Source organism: Tamandua tetradactyla, chromosome 3, assembly GCF_023851605.1.
Source record: "Tamandua tetradactyla isolate mTamTet1 chromosome 3, mTamTet1.pri, whole genome shotgun sequence".
Lineage (NCBI taxonomy): Eukaryota > Metazoa > Chordata > Mammalia > Pilosa > Myrmecophagidae > Tamandua > Tamandua tetradactyla.
The window spans coordinates 182909665-182925507 of record NC_135329.1 but is presented as its reverse complement, the minus strand read 5'-3'; the positions used below and the strand labels follow the sequence as shown (position 1 = coordinate 182925507).

Sequence of the window (15843 nt, the reverse complement as noted above, 5' to 3'; positions counted from 1 at the left end):
TGATCAATTCTGAATTTTGAAATTCATGTATATTTTGATATAAAAAATGATTTCTTTATTTTTGTGCAAAAATAAATGGCAGTATATGTAAGTTGTTTTTTGTGCCTCCACACATTTGCGTTCATTATTGGAAAAGAATGGATTATTGGAACCGAGTTCAGAAGTGAAGAATGAATTTCTTCTGCTCCTACATCAAATTCTATCATGAAAAAGGAATTTCAAATAAAGGTCTTCATCTTTTGATAATCTTCTAACATTGATGATTGGAATTTTATAAATATTTAAAGAAAAACATGTTTCTTTTTCTTGCTCGGTCTCATCAGAATTCTATTATGTTTGAATTTTCAAAGAACCACTTTTTGGTTTTATTAATATTTGTATTTAAAATTCTTTATTTGATAAATATATATAGTTTTATTGTTATTATTTCTGTACTTCCATTTTCTATGAGTTTATCCTGTTCTTAGTTTCCTGAGTTAAGAGTTTTCTAGGATTGTAAATTAAATGCTTCGCTAATTTATTTTTCAATCTATGTGCTAACAAATGTATTTCAGGCTATAAATCTACTTCTAAGGACCCTCTCAGTTACATACTCCAGTTCCAATCTGTAGTACTTTCGTTATCATTCAAGTCCAAGTATTTGTGCTTTAACTCTTTTTTTGGGAGGGTGGTGGTGGTGGTGGTGCATGGTCTGGGAATTGAATCCAGGTCTCCTGCATGGAAGTTGAGCATTCTGCCACTGAACTACCCATGCACCCTTGTGCTTTAACTCTTGAGTTATTTAAAAAGTGAGCTGTTGAGTTTCACAGTATGGATGTTGTCCTCACTCTCAATCTTTTATTGTTTATTTCTTATTCAACTGTGTAGTCACAGAATGTGTTCAATTTATCAATTATGTGGACTCTGTAGTGATCCACCTGAGATCTAATACATGGTTAAATTTTATAAATGTTTCATGTTTAAAATATATGTATTTTTCTTTTTGAGACAATTTTTGTTAATGATGTCATTCAATCTTTACACCCCTTATAATCTGTAAGATCATGTGATTTCTGAAACTGATGTATGTCAGAGACATATCATTTCTTTATATTCAATACTCTTTCCATGTATATCTCCTAGAAAATAGCATTATTTCTTTTGTTTTTCTGGATTAGAATTCTTCCAGGGTTTGTTTGGGTAATTTGCTGATTCTCTATGGTATCGACAGAAGTTACTTGATTTTGTTTTAACTTAATCTGGAGTCTATCCAACTGAAAATGTTTAATTTATATGATATTGATATATTATTGGTTTGGAGTTGTAAATACCCCCAGAAAAACATTTCTTAAACTTAATCCACTCCTGCAGATGTGAACCCATTGTAAGGAGGACCTTTTGATGAGGTTTACCTCCATTAAGGTGGTAATGGGGCCCACCCCAATCAGGATAGGTCTTAATCCTATTATTGGAGGTCTTCATAAGTGGAATAAAATTCAGACACACAGAGAGAAAGGCACAGAGGTAAGAAGGTCAAATTCAACAGAACCTGGAAGAGAACAGAGAGGCCAGGAGGGGCTGTCATGTGCACTACCATGTGACAGAGGACCTAAGGGCAAAGGATTCTCAGCAGCCAACCCCAGAATGCCAAAGTCTTTGGGAAAAAGCTCAGTCTTAATGATGTCTTGATTAGGACTTTTTCCTGGCCTCGAAACACTTAAGTCATTAAATTACTATTGTTTAAGTCATCCCTTTGCATGGTATTTGCTTGAGCAGCCTGGAAAACTAAACCACCACATATCTTTGTGCTTATTTTCCCCCTTTTCTATCTTTTTTCCCCAAATTTTTGCCTGTCTTCAGCTAGTATGCATTTGCTTTATCCCTTTTTTCTACTACTGTCTTTTTTTTTTTTTTTTGGTACATCTTTCTTTTAATAGTGATCCCTAACTTTTTGCTTTCATATTTCTGCATGTTTAAAATCAATACCTCCATCCTCTTGACCAAGACAAATAACAGACTGTTTCAATCCTTCGCCTAAACTGTTCTTCTGTGTTCAATTATGTGTTTCCAAAATATTAGCTCTAGCTTGATTCACAGAGACAAAAAAAAATGTGTTATATTTGATTTTATCTTTAGTGATTACTTCTGTAAAATATTTTATTGATGTATTTGTAACCTACTTCTTCTGGATTAATTCATGCTTTATTATTATTAGTTTTTCTAGCAAGAATTCTCAGGTACTAAATTTTTTTCAGATTTTTACTTCTGAAAATGTCTTTATTTTAACTTTACTTTGTCTAGGTTATCGACTGCTGTATTGCACACTACTCCAAATGTCTGTGCCTTAAAACAACTGTTTTTTATTATCTCATGATTTCTTAGGCTAAGAATTCTGGCAGAGTTTGATGGGTGAGTCTTCAGTTGCTTGTGGTGTTGACAAGCCATTTGGCGATATTCAGCTACTGTTCCGGTTGATCTGGGAGGGTCCAAAATGGTTTCCCTCAAATTAAGTGCCTTGGCAGGAATGGCTGGGTTCAGCTGCAGTTGTCAACTGGAGTGTCTACACATGGCATCTCTAGCATGGCAGCCTCAGGGAAACTGGACATCTTCTAGAACTCCAAAAGCTAGTGTTGCACAGAACATGGTTGATGCTGCCTAGCTTTTTGTGATCTAGTCTTTTAAGTCAAATAACGTTATTTTTACTTTATTCTAATGGCTGCAGCCTGCCCATATTCAAAGATGAATGTCAAAGAACTTGGGACCATATTTTAAAACCATCACATTCTTGAATGATAGAATACTAAGTCAATAGTTACCCTCAGATCTTCAAAGACATGATTCAAGAATCCATTGTTGCTGATAAAAAGTATACTGTCAATCCACAAATTATTCCTTTAAAGGTATTGTTCTGGCTGCTTTTAAGTTTCTTTTCATATTAGAGGTTCTGCAATTTTACTATTTTTTTTTTCCTAGTTGAGAATTAGAAACCAATTTTGTTCTGCTAAGTACTCGATGGGCTTTTAAATAATAAGTCCTTCTTTCAATTGCAGAAAACATTTAGTTATTATCTCTAAATATTTCCTTTCCCCCAATTTCACTCTAAGGAAACTCTAGAAATACTTCTATTAGAGAGCATCTTATTCTATTTTCCATGACTTTTCACCTTTTAGGTTTTCTACCTGTTTCTGTTCTGAATTCTGAGTTACTTCTGCCATCCCCCAGTCCTTCCAGTTTACCAATTCTCTCATCAGCTACTTATTATCTAATAATAAAATCCCTCTTTTTTTTTTTTTTTTTTCAAATTCCAGTGAGTGTATTTCTCATTTCCTGGATTTCTCACTGGTTCTTATTTATCCCTGCTTGTTCTTGTTTAGCAAACTACTATGTTTATTGTAAGGACGCTTTTTTCTCTTTAACAATTCTTTGAGGATACTAAACATAATTATTTTAAATAGTTTGTGGACTGGCAGCCAGTCTGCAGATCACACACTTTAGGGAGCACTACTTTAGAGTACTGCTTCTCTAACTTTAGCATGCAAATGAAATTCTCAAAGAGTATGTTAAAACAAATTCCTGGGTTCCATGCCCAGAGTTCTAGTTCAGTAGACATGGAGTGGGGCAGATATGTGCATTTCTAACCAGATACTACAGACCACATTTTGAGTAGCATTTTCTCCAGAGCAGTTTTTCAAACTGAAGTTACAACCAAATGTAGGCCATAAAAACATATGCATTCTAACTAATATGACACAACAAATTAAAAATATCTGAGAACACCACACTTGATAAGGGTAAGTATTGCTTTGTGTAACTTGTTTCTCAGGTGCCCATATTTATATATATATATTTATTTATATATGTGTGTGTGTGTGTGTGTGTGTGTGTGTATACATGTAGAGTCAAAATGTAAAAATGTATTTCTTATTATGGACTGTGGTCAAAAAGTTCAAAGGCTACTACTCAAAATCTGCAAATAAATCTACTTCTTTTATGCAACAATCCAAACATATTAAATGAGTGATCAGTCTTAGTCTGCTCTTTCAGGTTCTCTAATTGTTGCTCCAAATCATTTCAGTCTTCTCCCCTAGATACCGTTCAATTTCCCTTTAAAGTATGTTTCAGACATGATCTGAGCAAACGGATTAATTCCCCCCCCCCCACCCCCACAATCCGGATATTAGGTTTACCAGTGTAGCCTTACTGCATTGGCTTTTTTGATAGCCACATCCCATCATCTGCACATTTCATCCTATTTGTTTTAGTCTACTCCTCTTGGTTGCTATGATCTTTCAAAATACTTATTTTCCCTTTCATCAGCGAACACATCCTGTAAGTTTCTATCATTTATACATTTGATAAGCTAAGTTGCTGGTAAAAATACCAAGCCAGATGAGCCCAAATGAAGAGCCCTTCAACGACTTCCTCTTGATATAAACTGATCACTATCAAGCTGATCAGTTCTAATAAAAATTCATCTTGTATTATCAATTAATCCCCATATTTCCACTCTCACAAGCATTTCATAATAACATTTCTTATTTAAATAATTTGCTAAAATCAAGAGATAGAGGCTAAGTTTCGGGAATTCATAAATTAAAATGGTATACAATGCCATTTTGCCCAGACTGTAGGCAAAGATACCATTATTTTTCATGAAAGCAGCCCTTTCTCTACATATTTGTGGTCTTGTGGGATTGTTCACTTTTATATTAAGGTATTGCTTAAATAACCATTGCAAGAATTCAGGTTACAAGCAATTTAAGGCAAAAAGATGGAAATTTTTTCAACATAAAAAAAAAATTTATGTTTTAGAGCTCATAGCTAAGATCTGCCTGGAATTTAGAATTTCTATATTTAAAAATATAGAGAACTCATGCAGCTTGTTTTATAGTACTTGGTTGGAACTGTTTCAGGATTCAAAGTGTAATATACTTCTGTGACATATACTTCAAAGTTAAAATCACCACTTAATCTATTTAAAACAAAACTAAAGAAATTAGGAGTATAAATGTATACAGAATATCCAGTAACAAAATTTCATAAGATCTCAATGTCAATTTATTGATATTAATTTAGTATCGTTAAGTTTTTTTTTTTTTGCATGGGCAGGCAGGATCATTACTTTAATTGTGAGGAGAGAAAAGGGTTAGCTTAGTAAGCAGGTATACAGAAAAAAGTCAATCACTCCGTTGAAAAACTTCTAGAAATGTACAAAATAGAAATAATTTAGGCGAATAACAAGGAAGATTGTAAGTTTAAGGTTTATTAAATTTTGAAGTAAGTTTATCCAGGAGACTTGTTGGAACTGCATTTCCTGGGGATATTTAATGTGTAGACAACTTCTACATATAAAAAAATGTTTTGGGTTCAGCTCAGAGGCGATGCAAGGACTAGATAACTTCTACAGTGAATGCAAAAACTATAGTAAGGTCCCCAAAATCTGAAGAAATGTCAGCAAACCATCACCCTGAGACAATTATTAACCAGCTAACTGCTAAGTGTATAATTTTATCAAATAAATTCCAAACTTTTTAACAGAAACGTAGCAACCAGCATAACCTACAAAAAAGAGAAAAAGAAAAAAAAGTGTTTATAAAGACTATTATTCAGAGTAAGATGTGCTTTCATTCCATTCAACTTATTTGAGAAGTAACTCAAGATGAAGAAAGTGGGCTATAAGGTACTGCCTAAGAAGTTAATTGGTCTTCTAGTCTCTTTATCTGGGAACTGCATTTCCTCCGCGTTTGTAATTCTAAATTCTTTAAACTATTAACTTCCATACCTGTAAGATGGCCTCCTTGAAAGAATCTCTCTTCGTTTTTGGGAATCTGTTACACTATCCACTGACTCCTGTGAGTCTTCACTTTCTGCAATAGTAGAAATCTGAAAATGAAGAAAAACTTTATCTGGATAATCAAATTTAGTTCCATAACATTTTCACATATTTTAAGAAAAAGTCAAATATAAAAGGGCATATATAAATCGTATACTTGCTTCAGTAAGAAAAAAATCTGTTTTTATGGGAGACAACCATACCAATTACAATCCTTTCTCCTTTACTTACTTTACAGTCTACAAAAGACAGGCAGAGAACCTAAAAATATTTTGTCAATACCAAATTTTGTGATAGTCAAATTCAGTCAAATTTCTTTCAGGATTCACTGTAATTAATCCTGAATGTATCAATATTATTTGTCAGTTATTTCCTTTCAGTTATTAGAACAGAACTACAAATTAAAATATAGTCTTTGACATGAGGGAAAGAACTAATAATTAAATATTTAGTCATAAGTCTATATAGTGATTATATATTTTCCTTTGACTACTGTATAAACAGCTGTGAATGTATTTACTATATACAGATAAGATCATCTCAGATAGATAAGTTTTGAAGTTGGCATACTACAATTTTTATTAAGCAAAACTTCAAGGTAAAGAATTGTGCTTTTCTGGACAGTATCTCTGGACTAGAAAATAGTGAAGATAAGTAAACAGAGATTTTAGATGGGATAATAACAGCAACTAGCATTTACTGAGAGGTTATTATATGCCAGGTATTATGCTAAAACACGTATTTCATAACTTAGTGCAGTAACATTAAGTATCAGATAGGTATTACTATTATACCGTTTTTATAAATGGGGAAAAACTAAGGCACAAAGCGGTTAAGTAACTCACCCTAGGCAGAAAGCTAAGAAATAGTGGAGCCATGTTAATACTTGGTATGTGTTTAAGATCTCCTAATCAGTACCCAAACCTTAGTAGTTCCTGTTTCAAATCAGTTTTGCCAAGAAGCAGCAATCCAGGAGCATCTTTAGTTCATTTCTAGACTGGAAGTTCACTCACCTAGGCATGCTTGTCTCTCAAATTTAAACTGCCAAGTTTCTCTAGTCTAATCAGAAGACTCACGCTCATTTCTGAACTAGGTGCATATGATGCTGTCAGAGAGAGAATTAGATTTAACTAAAGCAAGAGAGTCTGCAAAGGTTAACTCTACAACAACATTTATGAAATAGTGGTAAGAAATACAAATTTGGAGTAACTTGGGATATTATGAAAGCACTCTGTATGTGGTTTGAAGACTGGGGTTCTGGAGAGCTATCACTCATTTTGACAGGGTTTTGTGATATTCATGTTCACTTTAGGATGAACTACATAAATCAATTAATATTTTGCAAAATAAACTTACAATAAAGTAATATACCTGATACAAACTTTATACTTTATACTTATACTTTAAAGTATAAGAAGTATAGTCTTAAAGATCTAAAAATGAATCCAGAAATGACCGAAGGAAAGATGAGGAAGGCTGAATTTAGTCTGTGAATTTCTACAGAGTAATAATGCTCTAGTTATTGCCAAAGCAATATACAGAACAATTTCCCACTAATCAGCCGCTGCTGTGGCCAACCCACTCAGCATATAGTTTCTGCAGACTTTCTCAAAAACATAGAGCAGTTCAGGAACTGTGAAAAGACTATAGAAGAGGGTCAGAATTGCAAGGAGTAGTAAGACCAGACTCAAAATGAACAGAAACAAGCGTTGTTTACCTTCACTGATAATCCACTTGGAACCTACTTAGTTTCTCTGTTGTTCTTTCTTCCTTGCCCTCTTTGCTTGACTCTCATAAAATTCCCCATCCTTACAACCTTCCTTTAAAGATGTATAGTGACTTAGGAACAGAGAACATAACCCTCCCACACTGAAACTCATTAAAACAAGAATTCTTTAACATGCTAAATAAACTACTCACCCACAAGACAGTTTCAAAATGAAATAAGTTTACATTTCTTTTTTGGGGTCCGGGAAATGAACCTGGGTCTCCCGCATGGAAGGTGAGCATTCTACCACTGAATCACCTGTGCACCCTACATTTCTTTTTTATATATGTGGTTTCTGATTCCCACCACCACCACTCACCACCCCCCACACCCCCCACACCCCCAAAAAACCCTCAGGGGATTTATGGCTTTTCATAGAAATAAAGGTTCCCCTTCTATGGTCTAAAAGATATTGTTAATTTAGAAAGAAGGAATTAATCACTATGTAGTGATTATAACTTTTTAAACATAAAGGGAATTTAGAAGTATTCAGTACCACATCACAAGTGCAACATTCCCTTTTTGGGGGATAGACTCCAGAAGAACCAGGAACTACAAAGCCAATTCCTATGGATTAACTGAAAACACACCCTCACACACTGGACCCACATTTCTAAAGTCAATAAAATCATGTTAAAAGTCTTTTAATAAATAGCAATTATTATAGTTTACAATACATGTACAGATTAACATACATATTATTAAAAATAACTATCTGAAAAATTTTATTCCAATTACATGAATCACAGACTATCATCACATTCAATGATAGATTCCTTTCCTCTGGTCTCTAATTCCTGCTGCCTTTCCTCATCTTCCTGACATGAGCTCCTTAAATAGGAGCTGGTCACTTGTAAGTCAAGGAATATTCAAACAGCCAAATTGTCACTTGTATACAGAAAGTTTTAGAAGTAAATTTCTTAACATTTTCTTGTTTGTTTAAAACCCACACTTCCTGTTGTTTTAAGGCAGACTCCTTCTCTCTGGCCCCACACTAAGATTACTTGAACTTTCAAAATAAACTATATAAGGACCAGACTCAAATCAAAGCAATAGTAATTTTGGATGTTTTCCAAACCTATACATGGTCCCTTGGAAATTTATACTTTCCCTGGGTACAGATAAGATAAATATAAAATTTATTTTTAAGTTCTTAAAGATTTATAAATCATTTAATTTTTTACTAATAGTGAGAATGTTGCGATTTAATACACTTCATTAAAAATGCTCATTTAATACTTTATAACAGTAATTTAAAAATCTAGTTCTAAGCTAAGGTTTTTTAAAATGTAATTTTATAAGTGCTATAGTTGAAAGAGACCTCACAATGATCTGCAGATATAAAAGTAAGTCCCTTTTTAGCTGGGTTTACTAAATAAGATAATCACTTTTCATTTTCATATACCAATTACACACACTTCTAAATGAGATTTACCTAGTCAATTTCTGTTTCTGGGCTATCAGTCAGTTATTGCACGTTAATAGGAAGGTGTTACAGCTTCAAATTTTCAACAATAAGTTCAACACCTACTGAAACTCTGGAAGACTTCTGAATAGTTCAGAAAATTTCATTTCTAGGGTATTTAATGGGTGCAGATTTAAGTTTTGAGAGGTGACAAACATATTGTTTACAATAAAAAAAAAATATCCCAACACAGGAACATTTCCAAACCTCTTTTTTCTAAATGTTCTCTCCACAGCACAAGTTTCTTTCAAAGAGCATCACACCCTCATACATGGTAAAAACGTCACTTTCTCCCGAACAGGATGGTTCAAATGGATTTCTTTTCTTAAAAATATCTGTTAGGTAAATATGCCCCTCCCTCCCTGCTAGCCATCATTAAAAGATCAGAAACTTTAAAACACTTCTCTTACATAACAGAAGAAGAAGTCATCTTTAAACTAGACAATTCTTAAATACTTTGCTGTATGATAATTACTGACTCTCTATGTGGTACAAAATATTTTTATTGTTGTTTCCCATTACATTACGAAGTACTGGATGACTAGAGAAAATTTCATTAACCACTCTCTCCCTTGCTTACTCTATTTCAGCAACATCTTTTTTGTGTTATGCCTTGATATGCCAAACATTCTCTCACCTCTGAGCATGTGGAATGCTTTTCCTTCTACCGAGATGTTCTTCCAGATAATCTGCATTGCTTAAATTCCTTCAGTGACTTCTGTTCTCTATTTACCCCTGTTCCCTGGTAAACCTGTATGAAATAAAACACCTTTTCCTCCACATGCTTCTCTATCTCTTCACCTTGCTTTAATCATCTTCCCAGTATTTAGCATTACTAGACAAATTTTTTAACTACCTAAGGAATATACTAATAGATAAGATCTCCCAACCTTAAAGAATCTTCTATGGATTACTGCGAATTCTTCAGAGGAAATCTACCATACACCAGATCATGCTAAAGTTCCTGCAAACATAATGCTTTCAGTATCCTGTTATAGAAACTAGAATGTAGGCTGGAAAATTCCAGTTGTTTATCGGTGATATTATTTCCATGAAGATGTCATCCCAGAAGCTATTAGGCTTTCTTGGAATATACTCCTCTAATCTTTAGATATCTCATTCAAATGAGAGAATCAAGCCATAGTATTCCAAAATACATAAGGCAAACACTGACAAAACTGAAGGGAGAAATAGACACCTCTACCATAATACTTGGAGACTTCAATTCCCCGGTCTCATCAATGGATAGAACATCTGGGGCAGAGCAGCCTCTTCAATAAATGGTGCAATCTGGGACAGAGCAGCCCCTTCATTAATGGTGCTTGGAGAACTGGACATCCACATGCAAAAGAATGAAAGAGGATCCATATCTCACACCCCATACAAAAATCAACTCAAAATGGATCAAAGACTTAAACATTAGCGCTAAGACCATAAAACTTTTAGAAGAAAATGTAGGGAAATGTCTCATAAAACTTGCAATAGGAGGCAGCCTCCCAGATTTTACACCCAAAGCATGAGCACTGAAGAAAGAAATAGATAAATGGGAACTCCTCAAAATTAAACACTTTTGTGCATCAAAGAACTGTCAAGAAAGTCTAGACAAATTTTATTTCTTCACTGTCCCTCTTTAGTCAAATGTGATTTCCAATGAGAACAGATAGTATATTTTGTTCATTACTGCCTACTCTAATACCAAGAACAATGTCTGGTACATAGCATGTGATTAAAATGTGTCTATGGAATTAGTATATTAAGATACCATAACCCATAAATCTTTTATATGACAAGTTTAAATTGCACTTTATTAAAATATGGTCAAAACTAATAAATGCAAAGTGTGGGTGCCACTGTCAACTTCCACACATTGTGTAAATTCCATTATTTGGAGGGGGAATACTGACATAATCTGTGAGATCTGACATACATAAAGTTCAGGTACCAAAATCGTCAAGCAATACCTAAAATAAACTAAGTACAGCTTAGTTCCTAACAGTTTCAGATTAAAAAACTATATATAAATAGAAGTTTTAATACCTTATTGTTACAACAAAAGAAATGTACCTTGTATATTTTGGAAACAATGGTTTAGAACACTAATATTCTCCAATCTACAACTCTGAAGGACTTTCCTCTCTGTGTTTGGTCACCTCTTCTGATATTGTAAACTACTTCCTAGTTATTAATATTATTCACTGATAACGTGCTGGAATGACCATTAGAATTTAATAGGTTTAAGCCTTAAAAAAACAACAACACTATTTGTCTCTTTAATTGCAGAATCTAAGTTTCAAGAACCCCAACTTCTCTTTCTTAAATATATTCACTTAGTATTATTATAAGCATAGCTCACCTTAAACAGAAAAATGTTCTTGAAAAAGTGAATATATATTTCTATAAAGTTAGGGGCCATATAACATACCACAATTATTTTGCCTCAAAATAAAAATTAAGAACATAAGCAACAGTTAAATATCGATACTGTAACACATTTTTGTGGGTAAGTTTTTATGTGTTCTTTTTTAAAAAGACTTCCTTCTATAAATGAAAAAGAAAAAGTTAAAGTTGACCTGCTCAAAGTCATCTGGCTTATCAATGCCCAAACTGAGCCTAGAATCTAGGTTTCCTAACTCTCAAGTCAAGTTCTTTTCACTATTATAAAGATGAGGCTATAGGTAGGTAATTATGGAGTATGCAAAACTTTAAGAGAATGTTAAGGTAGCATTCAATGAAACAGAAACTGAGGCACAGACATAGCAAATTCTTAGGTCTTTACTGGACAATACTGTCTCCTATTTGGTAACAAATTTATTTACCAGTATCTTTCAGCATGGAAATTCATGCAGCTGGTTGATTTCATGTTAACATTACTCCCTTCCGCCCCCACCCATACTCCTACTCCCCATATACAAGCAAACCAAAAGCACAAGGACAGAATGAGTAGACTGGCTAACCGCCGTTCAATAACTCAACAGCATAATATGGCTGACAAAATCTAATATATTCCTTTGATAACATTAACTGTATACTTTCAGTACAGGGAAGCACTTCTCTTCTCTATAAATGATGATATTTAGAGTATTTCAAACAGTATGGCTACATACTCAAGGAAAACACAACAGCATCTCCCAGAAGAAAACAACCAGCATGGTGAAGAGGCATCAGTGCTATGTTATATAATAAATGCTTGAATAAAAACAAGAATACACAATTTAGTCTGGCAACTTTTTTTTTTTTAAACTGAAAGGGGGTGGAGATGAGGAAGAGAATGTGGCCCAATGGAGAATTAATTAGACTTGCTAATCCAGTTTCAGAAGATAGAACTGGGATCACCAGGTAAAAGTTTTAGAAATATATATTCTGGTTCACCACAGGGAAAAATGTTTTATCAATCACCCCTAGTTGTAAATTGGTTACCTTAGGAGACAGAGAGTACTATCTCTGAACATGTTTTGAGCAATGCCAGATTACAATCTGCAGGGGTGGGGTAGAGGTGGGGTGTAGTATAGGGGAATTAAGCAGCAGACTGAGAGGTGAATGAGTAGTAAAGCAGACCTAGAAGATTTCCTAAGAGTTTTATTCCAATCTTGAAATATGTTTGTAGAGAAGAAGAAAAAAGATGTAAGGAATAATTTCTCACCTTCCTTTCTAATAATAGTTCTCTCCAAATCTAGGACCTAGGACTCACCTGATTTCCGGAGAAAAGTCTTTTTAAGTCCTTACAGGAAGACTGTGAAGCAAAAATATGAAATGGGAGGCTGGGGTTATGGCCTACTTGAATGAATGTTCAAGTTTTTTTGCTTTTGTTTTTTAAATAAGATTCAACTGCAAAGATCTATCCTGCTCTGGTTCCCTACAATTAAGAAATCATTTTGAGATATCTACTGTACCTGTATTTTCCTTTGGATCTAACTCAATATGAACACAATTTTTCTAAAGAATAGGACATACTCATATTCACTTTATGAATATATCATTACTTCAAAGTTATATAGTCTAACTAAAAATCCTAAACTTGGTTGTTTTAGAAAATGCTTTATGCAATCTCTAACTTCAAATGATGTCTTAGGGAAAATGATAATAATTAACTTTTGATGAGGGTTTATTTTTTTCCAATTGCAGGTTTAACAAATAAATAGTTATTATTTTCGTATATAAATTTTCCTTAACTTTGGTACATTTATCCAAAATATTGGCTGCTGCTTCACAGTAACTTTCTCTCATTTCTAACTAGTGTCTAGTATCCCCATTACACTGCCTCTCTCAAACACTTCCACTTCATTCCACAATTTAACTATTTTTTCCAATAAATTGTTATCCTTCTGTGGCTTGACTAAGTCTTTTTCTTCTGTAGCTTAAAGTCTTTTTCTTATATGTTTGTTTTTATGTATATGTTTCTGTACATAGGTCACTATATAAATACAGCATATTCCTTTAGTATGAAATTAAATAACAGAGATATGTTCCCATTTTTATAACTAATGAAAGGAGAGAGAGATGGCTATAAACAACAGTTATGAAAGTAGATGTAGAACTTTTTACACACATACCTGAACTGTCTGGACCTGTGGAGACTGAATAACTGATGGCTGGGCCGCCTGAATAACTCCATGAACTTGAACTGTCTGCCCATTGGGCAGCTGTACTAAAGTTACTGTGGGTGCAGATGATGTTGCATGAGCTGCTGGCATAGATACCTATGGTGTCAAACATGGAAAGCAATTACCATCACAGACATGTCTTCAGGGATATTCATATTCAAAATGAAATAACTTTTTAGTAGCAAAAAGATGACTTTAAGTATTTCATTGGTATAAAGGAAATAGTTACATTTAACAGTCCTTAAAAAAACCCTCTCCAACTCCCTTCCCCCCAAACAACTATTATAATTATCAAAATATTTAAAAAAGAATATTTTTATATTGAACATGTAATACCACTTATTTGTATGGTACTTTACATTTTCCCACATGCTTTCATAACCAATTTCCTTTTTGCTCTTTGAAGAAAATCTATGAAAACTGGGTAGTAACGATTATCTCCAAATTAGAGACAGCAATAACTACTACTTAAAGATTAAGTAAAGTACCCAAGGTCAAAAGATATGCTAGCCCTGAAGAAACAAAAAAGTTTTCAGAATACCATGTATTAAATAACCATATTCTAAATCTACTAATTATATTATCGACTAGCGTTCTAAAACTTGAGCCAAATTGACCTACCAAGTCTAGAGCAAATCTACACTTTAATATATTCAGCACAGTTTTGTCTTTTAAACTAATTACTCTAAACTGGTAATAGTTGATACTTAAAGGATTTGTTCTTCTCTTGAAGGAATAATGGGGCGAATTGAGAGATTCTAAGAAAACCATTTTTTCTTCTAAGACACAAAGAAGACAAATGTAACAAGAGTCAATATCTAGGGTAAAAGGGTGACTCAGTCATACATGTATACCAGATGGTATTTTGCCTATGCTTGAACAAAGTCAGGGGCAGGAATTTTTATTTGCTCACTTGGTAAAATGGGGACTGTGTGCTAATAACAATTTTAGAAATGAAGCTACAAAAATGAAAAGATATGGGTCTCTGCCCTCAAGGAATTTACTGAGGGGACGAAGTTGAAGGAACGGGGAAAAAGAGATAAAAGTAAATACATTTCAGGGGAATAAAGAGGTGTACTCAGGAGAAAAATGGACACAATGAAGACAGCTACTCAACCCAACCTAGGCAGGGGAGGTGAGAAGGGAGAAATGTGAATTAAAACAAAGAATACAAATTAGGCATGTTATTATCATCACTTGCAGGTGAGAGAGGGAGAATTTCAAGCAGAGAAGGTAGTAGTCACAAGTGAGCAAAGAGAAACAGTATGGCCTGTGTATGGCAGGGAGGGAAGACAAGTATTTCAGAACTAAAGGAGAGTACGCATGCTACTTTATGATGGAGGAAGTGGGGAGAGATGAAATAAAAGAAGCAGGCAGGGGACAGATGGGCTAAACATGAAGAACCTTGTATATGTCACATTAAAGAATGTGAACTTTATTTTGAGGGTATTGGGAAAGGCAATGCAAGGTCTTTCACTCCTGAATATCATGGTGAGTTTTGTGATAAACCACTTTTACGGCCATATGATATATATATTTTAGGGGAGGAAAAAACTGGAGGTGGGGAGACCAAGAAAGTCTATGCAGCAGTCAAGGAGAGATGATGAAGGCCAGAAATGGGGCAGTAGTGGTATTAGGGATGGGAACGAGAGAAGCGATTTAATGAAAATTCAAGAGGCAGATGAGACAGAGCTTTACAAATGATAGGTTAAAGGATGTGAGAGGAATCTCTCCTACATGTTTCATACTTGAGTGAGAACTGGTAGATGATTTACTATCAACTGAAACGGACAATGAAAGAATTAAGGAGAAGCTTTTGGGTGGCTGCGGTGGAGGTAGAAAATGGTAAAATTCATAGGACATCTGAATTCATAGAGATGCTAGCAGATTGTTAAATATCTGACTTTGAAGCTTGGGGGAAAGATTCCTAATTAAAGGAAGAGTCTTTGGTACATAGGTTAAGACTTGTAGCTTCCATACCTCCTCACTGATCATTTTCTCTCTGGCTACTAACTGTAAGTTTTTCTTAATTCTATCCATTCTGGAGTGGTTTTCCAAGTTTGGTCCATGAACTGCCTAAACTAGAATCACACATGGTACTTGTTTGAAAAGTCAAAATCTATGATGGACTCAAGGATATTCCCCTCTACACTGAAGTTTGAGAACCACTACCTTAATGTTATTCAGGATATCTCAT

The 15843-nt window shown here is 34.1% G+C and overlaps 1 protein-coding gene across 8 annotated transcripts in view; it reads right to left on the bottom strand.

The window, feature by feature from the left end:
- The window catches only part of CREB1 (cAMP responsive element binding protein 1), a 90710-nt gene that overhangs the window by 54338 nt on the left and 20529 nt on the right, over positions 1-15843 (bottom strand). For 4 of the 8 annotated variants that reach the window (XR_013173017.1, XM_077154881.1, XM_077154880.1 and 1 more), the window contains exons 3-5: positions 13596-13742; positions 12734-12775; positions 5762-5862 (exon numbers count right to left, since the gene is read on the bottom strand). Coding sequence is in view for 7 of the 8 variants with exons in the window: in XM_077154881.1 (XP_077010996.1) it covers positions 5762-5862; positions 12734-12775; positions 13596-13742 (290 nt within the window). In the remaining variant the exon portion in view is untranslated. Of the gene's footprint in view, positions 1-5761; positions 5863-10249; positions 10376-12733; positions 12776-13595; positions 13743-15843 lie in introns of those variants that run through there. The other 4 variants (XM_077154882.1, XM_077154883.1, XM_077154884.1 and 1 more) reach the window with 3 other exon arrangements.